Source organism: Nanorana parkeri, unplaced genomic scaffold (genome assembly GCF_000935625.1).
Source record: "Nanorana parkeri isolate BGI_ZX_2015 unplaced genomic scaffold, ASM93562v1 scaffold1024, whole genome shotgun sequence".
NCBI classification, from domain to species: Eukaryota; Metazoa; Chordata; class Amphibia; order Anura; family Dicroglossidae; genus Nanorana; species Nanorana parkeri.
In genome coordinates, this window is record NW_017307292.1 from 333,254 (window position 1) to 348,434 (window position 15,181).

The 15,181-nt window shown below is 41.1% G+C and overlaps 1 protein-coding gene across 2 annotated transcripts in view; it reads right to left on the bottom strand.

Moving 5' to 3' along the window:
- Positions 1–15,181, bottom strand: part of TBC1D1 (TBC1 domain family member 1) — a 173,585-nt gene that overhangs the window by 10,725 nt on the left and 147,679 nt on the right. For both annotated transcript variants that reach the window (XM_018567235.1, XM_018567234.1), the window contains 2 exons: positions 10,309–10,553; positions 8,706–8,865 (listed from right to left, as the gene is read on the bottom strand). In XM_018567235.1, coding sequence (XP_018422737.1) covers positions 8,706–8,865; positions 10,309–10,553 — 405 coding nt within the window. The remainder of the gene's footprint in view (positions 1–8,705; positions 8,866–10,308; positions 10,554–15,181) is intronic.

Here is a 15,181-nt window from a genome sequence, read left to right on the forward strand (position 1 = left end):
CAGCCACTAAATTCTGCTAACATACTGCCTGCTGGAAAAAAGAAGAGGCCAGGCACAGCCAGAAGCTATTAATTATTAGTAGAGGCCAAATCAGTTAAAATGTTCGACAGTTACTCCCGGAAATAGCATTTGCTTATGTACAGAAATGTGTTTCATTTTAAAGATGAACTACTTTCCTGCCTACTTCTAGTATAAGGACCTTGTGCATGCCACGGCACTGCAGTTGCTGAGATTTTCTAAAATAAGCCCCATGTAAAAGGCTTTCCATTTCTATTAGAGTATGTAAAGCTAAAAACAAAAGAATATATTGCAGCTTACTGGTCTATGAATGTGATGGCAGCATTCATTTTAATCTTTTAGGGCAAGAACATTTTCAGCAAATAAAGAAAATATCTGTTGATCCTGCCAGAAATGCAGTGTCCTTGCTGTGAAATTACATGATAGCCGAAACATCCTTTTTTGTGTAAACTACTGGTTTTATCAATCCACCGAGATGAACAAAGGTAGACGTGTGAAGTCCAGACCAGGGGCGGACTGACAACACATTGGGCCCCCGGGCAATACAAGATTATGGGGCCCCCCTGTGCAATGCAAAGAATGCATGGCAGACCTCAGACCGGAACCAATACACGTCACACTTCAGACCAGAACCAATACATGGCAATCAGCTGTGTTAAAGCAGCCACAGTAGTGTCTGTTGGACCCGGGAGGCTGGGGACACTGCCACTTTAACACAGCCACATCAACGGTATTAGTTTGGCTCCGGCTCAGGCGAAAACAGCAAAGAGATGGCGCACACAGCTGCCTTTCCTTTAGTGGCGACTCTAGGAACAATATATGGGGGGGCACATAAGATACTACAGTCAAATCTGGGTGGGGCACTAATACTTTTCATTGCATGTTGCAACCGCTGGGAGCAGAGAGCTGAATTGCGGATGGCATCTGCGCCCCGCGGTTGTGACATGTAGTCCAACGCCGACCACAATCCTGAATACCGCAACCGTCGGCACCGATGCCATCCACAATTAAATCAGCTATCGGCGCCCGGTAGGCATGGGCTTACTAGCAACTTTTAGCAAAGGGGCAAGTACAACCCAGAGGCCCATGGTGCAGTAACTTGGCCCCTCTCACGCTCTGCCTCTTCCCCTGCCTGCAACTTTTGCCATCCATGTAACGGTAGTGTGAACGGTCGGGTGATGTGAGGAGTCACTAGTAAGTCCATGAAACGGACGACTGGCTGGGGGATGGTGCTCTCCTCCCACTGGGCTCTCTACCTGGTTCTAGCTTTACTCCGCTCCATGTCTACTACTTAGGCACTCTCACCCACTGTAGACGGCCGCTGGCTGTTCATGCTTCTGGGCAGTGAGCTGTGGGAGGTTAGTGGGAGGCGCCGGACAGTGTCAAAGTCAGTGTTCTATAATTTTTCTCGATCCTATACATTTTCTCGACTGTGTCACTTCCAGTGGGGCCGAGTCATTCGAATCGGCTGTTTTCATGACGCCCTTTCCTTATGACATGCGCACCTGGAATAGACGTGGCAGAGAAATTTATCGGTTGAGGAAAATTAAAGCACGCTGGTAGTGGAGGGATGACTCGTCAGTGCTGTGCGCGTGTACGACTGCTGCGACCCTGGTAGTTCTGCCACTAACTCCAAGCTGTAGAGGGACTACAAATCTCAGCACAACAACAATGTAGAATAATACCACCAGCTATAGAGGACTATAAATCTCAGAAATACATTGTACAGCAATGAAGAATACCAACAGCTATAGGGGACTATAAATCCCAGCAATACAGTATACAGCAATGCAGAATACCAACAGCTATATAGGAATACATTATACATACATTGAGGGGAATTTATCAAAACTGGAGAAGACAAAATCTGGAGCAGTTGTGCATGGCAACCAATCAGCTTCTCTGTCATTTTCAAACCTTAACTGAACAAACTAAAGAGAGAATCTGATTGGTTGCCATAGGCAATGGCTCCAGATTTTGTCTGCTCCAGTTTTGATAAATTCCCCCCAAATATAATGTTTTATTATGTTGTATTATGTTCCCAGGGACATTTAAAAATGTCCCTGGACTTTATTTAAAATTTTTTGTCACCTTACCCTGGTATAATAATAATCAAAATTAAATCTAGTTTAGGCACAGAGTACACAGTCAGGGTTGTTTAGCGAGTGTTTCAAAGAAGAACGAATGGTCTGAGACTGTAGAAACTAATCACATTCAAACCTGTACTGGAAAATGACGCTAAACCTTCGCGTCCACAGGGGCGTGCATCTGTACCTGTACCGATCTGCAAGTGTGTCAGCGCATAGCAGCCGGCTGCAGTCATTGAATTGTACAGATGGCTGTGCACACCAGCTATCATTCTCGGGCGAAAGGTTTTCAGGTGGACGTGCATGCTGTACCGCTGTGCACGCCCGTGTGAATGATGCCTTCGAGAATAAAAATTTGACCATTATTGGTTACAAGATAAACCCTTCTCAAAGCCACGCTGATAAACAAGGTCAAATGTCATGGGTTTTCTATTTCTTAGCTTCGAAAGCTGATACTATTCAAGAACGTGGAGAGGACTGCTCTGTATTTGTCACATATATGGCAGTTAGGAGGCGGAGGCGGCATCTGAAACTACAAGATAAAGAACAAAAATGCCAAGAATTTGAAAAACGTCTAAGGAAAGCCTTAGGTGGGTCAGAGAAGGATGGATAGACAAATGAACACATATATAGTCAGACACGTAATTAAGAAAAACCAAGGTGATGGTATTAGCACAAACCATATTCATCTGTCAGTCACATCAGTTTTTCACTAGAATCCTATAAAGCAGGGGTCAGCAACCTTTTACACACCAAGTGGCATTTTTGAAACCATGGTACAACCGAGTGCCAGTGAACAATAGCACGCTTTAGTGTTAGTTACAGTTAAATTTTTTCACTCATGGCTGTACTGCTAATAGTAAGGTAAACTCACTATTTTAATGTGTTTACCTCGCCAGTAGCAGCACAACTATAAGGGAAAAATATTGAATAACTGGTGCACACACAAAACATGTTCATATTTACATGTGCTGAAAAGTAAACTGGACTTTTTTAGTGTGATGCCTGTGTCTTTATTTCATGGTTCAGTTGTGCAATCTCTGACCTCTAGGATGTTACTGTCAGCTGACCTCAGACCAGCACCAATGCATACTTTGAATGCCAGATCTCAGAGCAGCACCAATGCCCTGCAGACCTCAGGCCAGCAGCACCAATGCCCTGCAGACCTCAGGCCAGCAGCACCAATGCCCTGCAGACCTCAGGCCAGCAGCACCAATGCCCTGCAGACCTCAGAGCAGCAGCACCAATGCCCTGCAGACCTGAGAGCAGCAGCACCAATGCCCTGCAGACCTCAGGCCAGCAGCACCAATGCCCAGCGTGGGTAAACCCTAACAATGAACTTTTCTCATTTGGTCCCTGTCATTCCGTTGAACATGCCATTAAAAGCTTTCTTCTGTTCAAAAATGCTAAAAAAAATAAATCCTTCTAATCCTTCGTCATTTTATCCGCTGATAACTGGTCATGCTCAGTTACATTGTTCCCAGCTGTCTCTGAGGACTACAGAACCTCTCTCATCCAAGTTATGAAGAGAAGACAGGGTGAGTGAATGAGTGTTGTCACTATGACAAGGATAGACACGATGACACTGGTAAGCAACAATATGTTAACATTTTGTTCTTTAATTTAGATATGCTTTAATAGATTTCACCCACTGGTTACATTTACTATTGCAATATAGAGCCACTGATACATTACCTTGGCTTGTATTTACAAGCATAACCTGTATAAGGGCCTGTTCACACGACGTCCGTTTTGTGTGCTGACCGGCTCCGTACGCTGCTGCACTCAAAATGCATCCCAATGTAGCTCTGTACACCCTGCATAGTTTGGCTAACAGAGAACTCTCTCTTTCCCACCTTCCTTTTTAGATAGAAGAATCCTAAAGTTTTATGAGAACTGTGACTATTAACCTTACATTCTCTGAGGTCCCTTGAATGGTCTAGGTATAAGCAAAGAGTATATAAAAACAATAATGCAGGGCCCCACCACAAAAAAAGAATTAAAAAAATTAATAATTGACAGTCGGTACACGGAATAAAGCACATGATATTGTAAAATAGTTCTATAGTTCTTATTGCAGTTTTTAAAAATACACTGTCATCTTGCCCATGCAAGGTAAAGTTACAGTGTCTCTGCAATGGGCCCAGCCCTGCCCCCTATATACTCACCTTACCTGCACATCTGCCTCTGTTATAGCTGGTGATAAAATCAGTGGGGCTGGTGATCCGGGGGAGCGGTGGCATTACTCTATCATGTAAGAGTGCCTGGGCCTAGAAATCAGCTGCTATGTCCCAGCACAGTATAAGGGAGCAAGGCACATGCTCCATCATACCCACAAGCATCGGGAAATGTTGCTGACTAAGAGAAAGAAAGCAGCAGGGTACGGCAGGCACAGTTAAGTATAAGGGCCTGTGTCCATGGACTTGTTCACTTCAAGGCGTTTACATTCCTATAGAAAACTTGCTTAACCTCCCTGGCGGTATGATTATGTCAGGAATTTTGTACCAAAAGCGGTACAATTTTTTTGCTTGGAAATTTGGTGTTATGTATTGTAGGCCTGCAATTCTTAGCAAATCTTAGGAATAACTCACCTAAATCTGTCCAAACAAGAGTCCAGTAGACATCCCAGGTATGATAAAGTTTGAAACACGAAATTAAAAAATTAATTGTATTGTGTGTATTCTGTGTACATTGCAACTTTTCACTTTTGAATTTTCCGCCGGCTGTGATGCCCGATAACGAAACTAAAAGTTAGATGCCGGCATCTGACTTTTAGTTTAGTTTTCGGGCCGCGTACAGAGGAGGACGCCGCGGGCTCGCAGGGACAAGGTGAGTGTCACTTTTCTCTGCAGTCCCGAGTCTGGCTCGGGGTTACCGCTCCTGGTATGGAAAATTAACCCCGAGCCAGACTCGGGAATACCGCCAGGGAGGTTAAAGCAGGTCAGAAGGAGGTAATCTGCAAGTCAAATGTGCAAAACAGACAGCGTCTTGTCCTTGTGTAATACAGTTTATTAATCAATGAACATACAAGCTGACATAAAATACTACTCACATGGTAATCACTGAATGAATGGTACAAGGCAGACCCCACACAAAGCTGCCTTGCTAGCTAATATAGTGAATAAGTTGCGCTTGATCTAAGTGAATGTGAATACCAGAGTAAAGAATAAATCATAAACAACCCATAAACATCTATATAAATGCCGTAATCTTCTACCTCATTGTGTAATCGATACGTCAGTGTGTAAATGTCCAAGAAATTATTGAGGCATGTGTTATGTGTAGTATGTAGCGTAATATTATTCTGCATTGATATACAATGCATTGTTTGGGATTTGTAGTCCTCTATAGCCAGTGCCATTCGACATTGCTGAATAATGCATCGCTGGATTTTGTAGTCCTCTCTAGCTGATGGCATTACTCTGCAATGCTGTATAATGTATTGCTTGGATTTGTAGCGTGCATCGCTGGGATACCTAGTTCGAATTCCGGCCAGGTCAGTATCTACAAGCAGTTTGCATGTTCTTCCTGTGCTTGAGTGGGTTTCCTCCAGCTACCCCGGTTTCCTCCTGCACTCCAAAGACAATGCTGGTATGTTAATTGGCTCCTGTCTAAATTGGCCATCGTAAGTATGCATGTGAGATAGGGACCTTAGATGGAAAGCTCTTTGAGGGTAGGGGCTGATGTGAATGTGCAACTATTTAAAGCACTGCGTAAATTGTTGGCGCTATATAAATACCAATAATAAATAATATCGATTTGTAGTCCTATTTAGCTGATGGTATTCTGCATTGCTGTATAATTTATTGCTGAGATTTGTATTCCCTCTACAGCTTGGAGTGAGTGGAAGAACTATCAGCGATGCGTTTGCAGCTGGGATTGGGCCCTGGCATGTCACCTCTGTCCTAATATCATTAGTCTGTATTGTTTTAAAAAACCGTCACATGACACTAAAAAAAAAAAAAAAAGCATTCGTAATTGGTATCGTGAGTACTTGAGGAAAAGTATCGGTACTCGTACTCAGTCTGGAAAAAAAATGGTATCGGTGCATCTCTACATTTTAACAACTCCCCCATTGATATCTTTAGCTATAGGCATTGTAGAGAAAATGGTCTTCCAAGTTCACACCAGGGAATAAAATATCAACTCCTCTCTCCTTATTTTCTATGGCAGCTGAACTTGGCAACCTGCCAGCCTCCTAATGTAGACAAACACTTGGTGCTGTAAACTGTTAGAAATGGACTAAAACCGGACTTGAGTCTCAGTTGTGATTTTGAGAATTACTTAGGCATTACATACAGCTAAAGATATCAGTTACAGATTGTTTAAACGCTCTTTTTCTGCTTGAGATTAAGAATGATTGTTGAGAATATGGGGCATATTTATAAAGCAGTAAATGTCACCAATCAATTCATCAAATCATGCCTTGCAGGTAAATCTTCCTGGTGCATGCGTTTTAAATTACAGTGATTGAATAACTTGCAGTGAATATTTGGTGGATCTGAGATTCGCTGCAATAAAAATGTAAGGTGGTAATATATACAGAAGATAATGTTACTGTAGTGTTCAGGATGCACTGCCTTGAAACTTCTTGCTCTCCATCCAACCTGTGGGCCAGCGAGCGGACAACTGTTGTGCTTTGCTGGGTTATTCTTCATTTTTCTCCCTGTTTGCAAGTGTTCCAGAACTGTGCATCAATGTAACTAAGCTTTTAGTACCTGGACCCTGTCCTAAATAGCTATTTTAGTAAATTGAATTTCAATTATTTGTATATTTATTTCCACTTTTGTAGACAAACCTGAGGAAACACCACAATATACTGAATGTTTGTTATGTGCTTCCATTCACACAGAATATCTGAAAAAATTAACACCAATATATTTCTTACCTTTTCATCTGTTTCTTTGGAGCAGGATTATACATAGGACTTTCTAGGTAAACTTCTACTGCCTTGAATAGATGGCAATGTGCAGATAAAGGAACAGACAGAGGGACGTTTTTTTAAAAAGGGAGTTAGCATACAATGCCTTGAGAACCCTTTGTTAGGACAGGCAGTCCTGCACATCTAGTTTACAGTTGATAATGGAAATCTGCCAGCACAGTACACACAGGGTAAATTGATGCAAACAAATTGCCCAGCCCCCACATAAACAGGGAGAACTAAACAGGAATTTTCCATCCTGGAGTTTTCAGCAAAAGGGGAGACACAATTTTAATCATTTTTAAAGTTATTTAATGCGAATGGGAACCTGTTTCAAATATAAAGTAGAGTTATTCCAATATGGATGCAAGAGTGGAAAAATCCTTTAAGGGTCTCCTAACCATCATTCTACTACCAAACACCTGTCTTTTTAAATATGCCCCTATGGAGATACATTTAGTATGTCCATTGTCTGCCCATAGGGGTACTTCTAGCACATACATTTCTCTTCCTGTTTGACACCCTTCATTTGCACAGGGAGGGAGGGTGAATCTCATGTAGACAGAGGGAAAATGAAGGGGAAATTCACTGAGACGAAAACAGCAATAAAATCCTTAGGAAGGCCCTAAACCTTCCTACCTCTACCAGAATATGTGTTTGTACTGTTCCCTATATTCCGATTGGCGGAATGGTGATGATCGGCTTTTGCTGTACCTTTAAGGAGGAAGAAGCCATGTCCCTGGCATACCTACTCAATTTATACTTTGCTTAATATGTCCTATATTGGGAGCTTGGATAGTTTAGATTTAGGGACCACACTTCAGAGGAGCTTTCACAAGGCAGTGTGGCTTTAAATGTTTTTGCAAATGTATCCAACAAAAATATAAACCTAAAATGTTGAAACAGCTTAAACAGTCTTTTGGTGCTGGCTGGAAAGTGTGCAGGGGAAGTTGGTATGGTCCTATTAGCGGAATTTCTTTCCAGTTCCTGTTCTGAAGCCCATCAAGAGGGAAGATTTTCCCTCTCCGGTGTGACACACATGATGTCAATAGCAAGTAAGTAGGAATCTTCCAAATAGACACAGATAGTAATAAGATGACAGAGGTACTTATATAAACAACATTAATAAAAAAACAAAAATAAGGAAGAGAATTTGTCTGCAACGGGGCTTCAAGACTGCTATACAATAATGAAAAGTCCCCGCCTCCTCCCCCAACAATTCCCACCAGCATTCTTCTCACAGAAGCATTCTATAGAATCAATAGGGACTCTATTTTGTGATGGTAAATGGAATGGTTTATGTTACCAGTAGGGCATCTGGATACCTTGGTGAAAGTAATCAGTAATAAACAAGATTTCTCTGCTAATAAGTTTCTAAAGATGTGCATTGCCCAAATGCATACACCTACGTATGGTATGAGGAATTAAAGAGGACAATATGGCAAGTCAAATCTAGTACTATTTACTTACATGGTGCATAAGATGGAGTAAAAACTAATTCATGTCTAAACAGAGAACAGACCAAGAACACATATCTTCAGGCTGAAGACATGAAAAAGGTTTTCTTCCAGCTGCACCCTTCAGTTTATGTTTGCATTTCATTCTGCCATTTCTCTCATCGTCAGCCTTGGATACAGAACAAGAACAACATCATATACATGTTAGTTTTCAAAACTTACCAAACACTCTGGCCACAAAACCCAAGGGGAACTGTGAAGCAAACATGGTGAGGAACCAAGGGGCAGCATAGAGGCTGGGGCCTATCTCAAATTCCTCCAGGTGGTTGTACAGATCTCTGTGATAGTCATGGAGAAGGCGAGACAGCTGGTACATCTGGATCTAAGAGGAAAACAAAAAAATACATTCAGCTGCATATATATAGTTTTTTTAGGTTACATTTACAGAGGCTATTAGAAGGAATATTTCCGAAGAAGGGTACATTGATGATTGAACTGTGCACTCATGGGGGAAAATTCTCAAGGAAATAAGCACGCGGAAAGAATCTCTTCCAAACACTTCGCTAATCACTCGCTCATCCGTCATCACCGGTAGACAGCTCACAACAAACACATTTGTAAAGTAAATATAAGCAGACAAATCTAAAACAAACCATCAAAACTTAGTTGACATGTTTCAGGTTGGTTGTGCCTTTCTTAGAGTAAGTGAATGTAGCGACCTGGCACCAGAATTAAATCCAAAAACATTGCATATTTGTGAAGTGTACATTTTGTAATATTGAAAGCTACACTAAACTCAGAAATGAAATAATAAAAATAGCTTCCATCATAAAAATAATGGCTGTGTACTTTTGTTTGTCAATGTTTAGCTCTAAATGCTCCAAAATCCATTTTATTTTTCTCCAACCACAACTTCCTGCCAGAGGGTGGCTACTTTTCTTCTGCATGGTCCCTATGTGTGCTGCAAAGTAGCCACCCTTGTTGCCGATTCATGCCTCAAACATATACAAGCACTACAGTATGCCTTTAAGGTTGCAGAAACCTTATAATATATGGCAGTTAAAAATGTTACATGTATAAAATGTAATGTTTTAATTGAAAGCAGCAATATCACAACTCTTTATAACAGCCTTCTGTGATGCGACACACATTAATAAAGATATTGGAAGTCCCACAGTGTGTTTGGAGTTTCACATTGTCACATGTGCGTTTTATGACAGGTCTACAATAAGTGTCATTCACAGATTTATAAATGGCACTCAGCAAAGTGTAAACAGGTTATGGGTCCCATCTGTAATTTACGCACTGGCAGGTATATATCTGCTTGCACTGTTACCTATGCCATTTACAATTCTTATGCAGCAGTGGATGGATCTACAAAAATGCACCAAGGATATGAGGAAAGCAAACATGTGGTTAGCGCTTCTGCCTTGTAGGTCTGAGAGTCCCCGGTTCAAATCCCAGTCAGGACACTATGTGAAAGGAGTTTGCATGTTCTCGCTGTGCTTGTATTGGGTTCCCTCGGGGTACTCCGGTTTCCTCCCGCACTCCAAAGACATGCTGGTAGGTTAATTGGCTCCTGTCTACATTTGATGAAATGATACAGGTGAAACTCGAATAATTAGAATATCGTGCAAAAGTTCATTTATTTCACTAATGCAACTTAAAAGGTGAAACTAATATATGAGATAGACTCATTACATGCAAAGCAAGACGTGCATGTGCAACTATGTAAAACACATGTAAAGCAAGTAGTGTAAATTGTCAGCACTATATAAATACCTGTACCAATAATGTGTAATATAACCAATTGTTGAAGGAGTACCTGTAGAGTAACCATATCAGGCCGGTACTGCTTTCTCAGTCCCGTGTCGTACATGATAAACTTTAACAATTTAAATGCATCCTCTTCACTCATGTGTAGAAGCAGCACTCCGGCAACAAAGCTGAGTCCTTGGCAGTAACCCACTTCAGGATCCAGCAAGGAATAGGCCTTCAAAATGTTGTACAGTGACAGCTGTCCTGCTCCCAGCTGGGCTGAGAAGTATGGGTGTGTCGGGAAGGTGCGTCCTAAGAAAACAATTGAGGTTAGCAATTCAAATAGGTTTACTTGAACCTTGCTATGAGGGCAGGTCAAACAAAAACAAGAATCTTTTGAAGGAGCTTTATCTCCTTACGTAAACTTTCAACACCACTTACTAAGTAAACAGCATAAAATCAACTTGCCTTTGGCCCCTTTGAATTATGTACTCAGATAATAAAAATAAGCCACTTCATAAGGTTCACTGCAGCATATCAGATACAAAAAATTATAAAATGATTCCATGCTATCTTTACACCTGGCCAAATTAGTAGCATAAATTATAACTGATGAATTACTGGAGGTTCCTGGAGCCAGCAGGCAGTGCAAGCAACCACACTGACACCTAATGGCAATGAGCATCATTAATAAAAGCAATGACTGTTTTCCAAAGCGTATTCTTGCCAGATACTTTCATGCAAGGGGACACATAAAGGAACAGCTTAAACATAACCTATTTTATACTATATACATATACTTTTTTGTTTTTTAAAAAGGGAATCTAAATTCACAGGCTTTTATTGGTTTCAAGTGGGTTTTGTATTCCCATACAAGTCTATGTAAATATAAAACCTGGTGTGCCCCCACTAATGTGGCCATTGTGTCCATTCAAGTTAATTACAGGGTGACAGCAGTTGCATCTGTCCGTGACTGTCCGGATGTAACGATACATGGTACGATTACCTGTGGATCGGGAGAGATGCTTTTCCTGGGATGCAGAGAACTTGGGCCCCTTGACAAACATTTTACCCCGCAGGTAATCACACCAAGTACCATTACATGCCGACAGTCACAGGCAGATGCAGCTGCATGTCACCATGTCATTAACTTGAATGGGTAAAGTGGCTGCATATCTAATCTTATATGAAAACTGGACCTTATTTGTGTATCACTCGGCTGTAGATCCTCAAATCATCTCAGAATTGGTGTGGACAACATTCCCACATTTAGTTTACCAATTTGTATTGAGAATGTAGTCCATCACAGGAGTGAGCTTGGCGTGGCGGCTACTTTACAACACACACAGGGACCATTTGGAACAAAAGTAGCCACCCTCCAGAAGGACAGTGTCAGCACCAATTCAGAAATGATTTGGGGATCTACAGCCGAGTGATACACAAATAACATACAGTAGTGTCAATAGTTAAGGTGATATTAAAGCCTATTTTTTTTATATTTCTCCTTTAACCCCTTCATGACTGAGGCCTTTTTTTCATTTTTTGCACCCATGTTATATTCCACATTTTAGGCCTGAAAATTACTTAAAACCCCCAAACATTATATATTTCCTGAATGCCAAGACCCTATAGAATAAAATGGTGGTAGTTGCAAATGTTTATGTTGCGCAATATTAGCGCAACTCCTTATTAAACCCCAAAATGTAGTGACAAGTTTAATTAAATGCCCCAAAATACCAATTTTTTAAATGAAATATAAAAGATGAGGTTACAACGAGTAAAACGATACCCAACATGCCCAGTTTACAAATTGCGTGCATCCGTGAAACGGCGAAAAACTGCAGTACCCCAAAAAGTCCATAGAAGACGCTTTAAAAGCCCCCACAGGTCATAAATTTAAAGATACCCCAAAATACAGGCCCTAGAATTATTGCTCTCACTCCGGCATGCGCGGCGATACCCAACATGTGTAGCGCGTTTGTCGTTTTCATACGTAGGCGCACACGACGCGTGTTTACGTGGCGACAAATAAGCTATTGAAGTGCAGATCGCACTTCAATAGCTTATAGCTCGGCTGCAGGTGCCCAGAACTGAATATAAGGAAAATATTACAATCACAATACAATTCAAGATAAGATGGTAAGGAGGGCCCTGCCCGTGAGGGCTTACAATCTAAAGGGGAGGGGCAAGTGATACATGAGGAGGTAGCTGTGTGGGGATGAATTGTATGAGAATGTAATGGTTTAGTGGTTAGTTTGAGGTGGGAATACCTGAATAATACAGAACATGTACAATATGTTGTCATTAAAAATGTTACATGGATAAAATGAGTTGTGAAAAAATGTAAAATAAAGAGTGTAAACATAACTTCACAAATAAAACTTGGGTGAAGGGCTTCCCAAAGCTTGGCTGGAACTGAGAGCTGCACCGTACAGACATTCACAATAAAAATCATATCTAGATTGCTTATAGCAAACACATTCCACAGGAACCTCAGTGTGTCTCTACCCTTATTAACTGTTTTAGTTCAGGATAAACATCTCTGAAAAGCTATGCCAATATGTGTACAATATATTAATAGTGTTATCACCGCAAGAGATAAAAAGTTATAAGACAGTTTAAAATAGCTAAAAGCCCTTTTAAAATAATTTCAAGGCAAACTCCACTTCTGAGGTTATTTTCGGGAATAAATGCAGCCTAATAAAAATATTGTTCTCGGCTACCGCAATGCATATTTTTTTCTTCGTTATACAGATCTTTCACTTTGCACACTTGTGTCTAACATTCTTACTGTCAAAAAGGTATATTAAAGTGGGCCTTGCACCTAAATAGCAAGGTTTGCTTTTTAGGGTGGCCCGCCTACCCTTTGCAGAAATGTTGCATTAAAACTTTTTAAAAAGTGGCAAATTTACTTCTCTGGGTGGCGACAAAGCGAGATGGATGCCATCACCCTTCCAGCAAGATCCCAGGGAATGTTGAGTAGCCCAAATCTCATGAGAACATGAGCTTGCACTGTGCTGTAGTGTCATCTTTGCAGTATTCTGCTTTCTCTGGGATCCCGTTGGCAGGATGGTGATGTCACCCACTGCACTACAGGAGTGGGGCAAAGGCGAGTATATCACCTTACTTTTTTTTCCCCACAGGTATCTTATCTGTATGTTTTTAATGTGGTGTTTCAGCAAGGGAGAGGGGGCCATAAAGCAGACCAAGCTTAAAGTGTAAGATCCACTTTAAAAATACAGAGAATTAATTTTGAAATGACATTAACATGTCAAAGCTTATATGGAGATTTAAGTGATTGGGTTTACATCTTTATAAAGGTGCCCATACACCTGCCGATTATCGTACGATAATCGCGGGTGATCCCGCGATCGTACGTTAATCGGCAGGTGTATGGGCAGAGTCCGACCGCTTCTACTGTAAGGTCGCATGACTTTCGTCTTCCAAGCACGCTGGAAAACCTGCCCGCTCAGCACTGCAATCATCGGAAGCCCTCCCCTCAGCAGGGAGGTCTTGCGATGATCGCAAGTACGATCTGCCTGTCCAAGATGGGCAGATCCTACGAAATTGTAATCACCTTACAACCATCGCACAACGAAAGTCGTGCGATGGTTGTAAGGTGTATGGGCAGCTTTAGCAAGATCAGACAACAATCTTATCTCCCCACATAAACACACGAGAGGAATATTGAATCAAGCAGATTAGAAAAACATGTTCCAGTTATTGGTCCTAATGCTAAAAAACTTCCCACTTGGCCTCCTCTGCCCTCTCAACTCTCCTCTCTGGCCTGTCTTATATCTCAACTAAGGATACTATACTATTTACACCACACATATGGTACCTATTGCATCCTGTTTTACAACTTTTTAAATGCTTATAGGATCATTATGTTCATTCTCGTGGTTCAGCAAAATCACAGATCCAGATTGCCTTTTTGCCTCCCAGAACTTCGTTTTCCATCATCTGTTTATATTGTCAAATTTAAAAGGTAGCACTAGGGGAGAAAAACTCTGGTTTGGGTCCACTGATCGATGCGTGAATGATTAGCTGGAATTAAGCATGCAACAACTTGCCTCTGGTTAGTAAAATTATTATTGCTTTGACACTTCAGAAGGACAAGAGGATCTAGGGAGCTGGGAATCTAGGGAGGGCAGGTAATGTGTCTATGATTACAGCTCCATAACTGTAACCAAGGACTTTTTTTTTCTGTCATTAATATAGTGAACTACACTTTTCAGTCCTGGCATGAAACATGAAACAGGGAAGGGTTCTTGTAAAGGTAAATGAAGCGTCCCATACAACAGCCCTCTTGTTAAACACTACCCCACCCTTGTGTTTCAGGAATGCTGCAGCAATAATGCCATTACAATACAAGATTACAAATCCTTTCAGCAAGACAAAGCTGTGCGATAGATATCAGATTGAAGTATAGGACACCCTGTTATCACTGACTATACAGAAAATCAACATATAAATAAATTTGCTGCCGATTCAAACACACTTTATTAGCTGCAATAAAGAAGCACGCAGTAACAGATACCAGACACAGTAGCTAGTTGCGGTGTGAAATCTATGTGTGCAAAAGCAATAAGAAATTTGTATACCTTTTAGAGTATGTTAGTGATAGGGTGTTTTTTGGTTTCCAAGCCACTAAATCCATTTCTTGCCGCAAACATTCAAGAGTATTATTCAGCTAGTGCACTCGATAACATTTAGGTACAAAATTGTAGAAATGTGGCAATGAAAATAAGGGTGCTTATTGCAAAACCTCCTTCATTTTGTATTTTTGTAGCCCCACCATTTCTTACTAAAATAGGCTTCAATGGTATTATATTCACAGGGGCTCAAATTAATTAAAACAACAAATTGTCTGAAATGAAACCACAGTGTGCAGATTCCCAAAATCCTCTTCTCCCTGATCCTGTCATTGGCTCACAGCC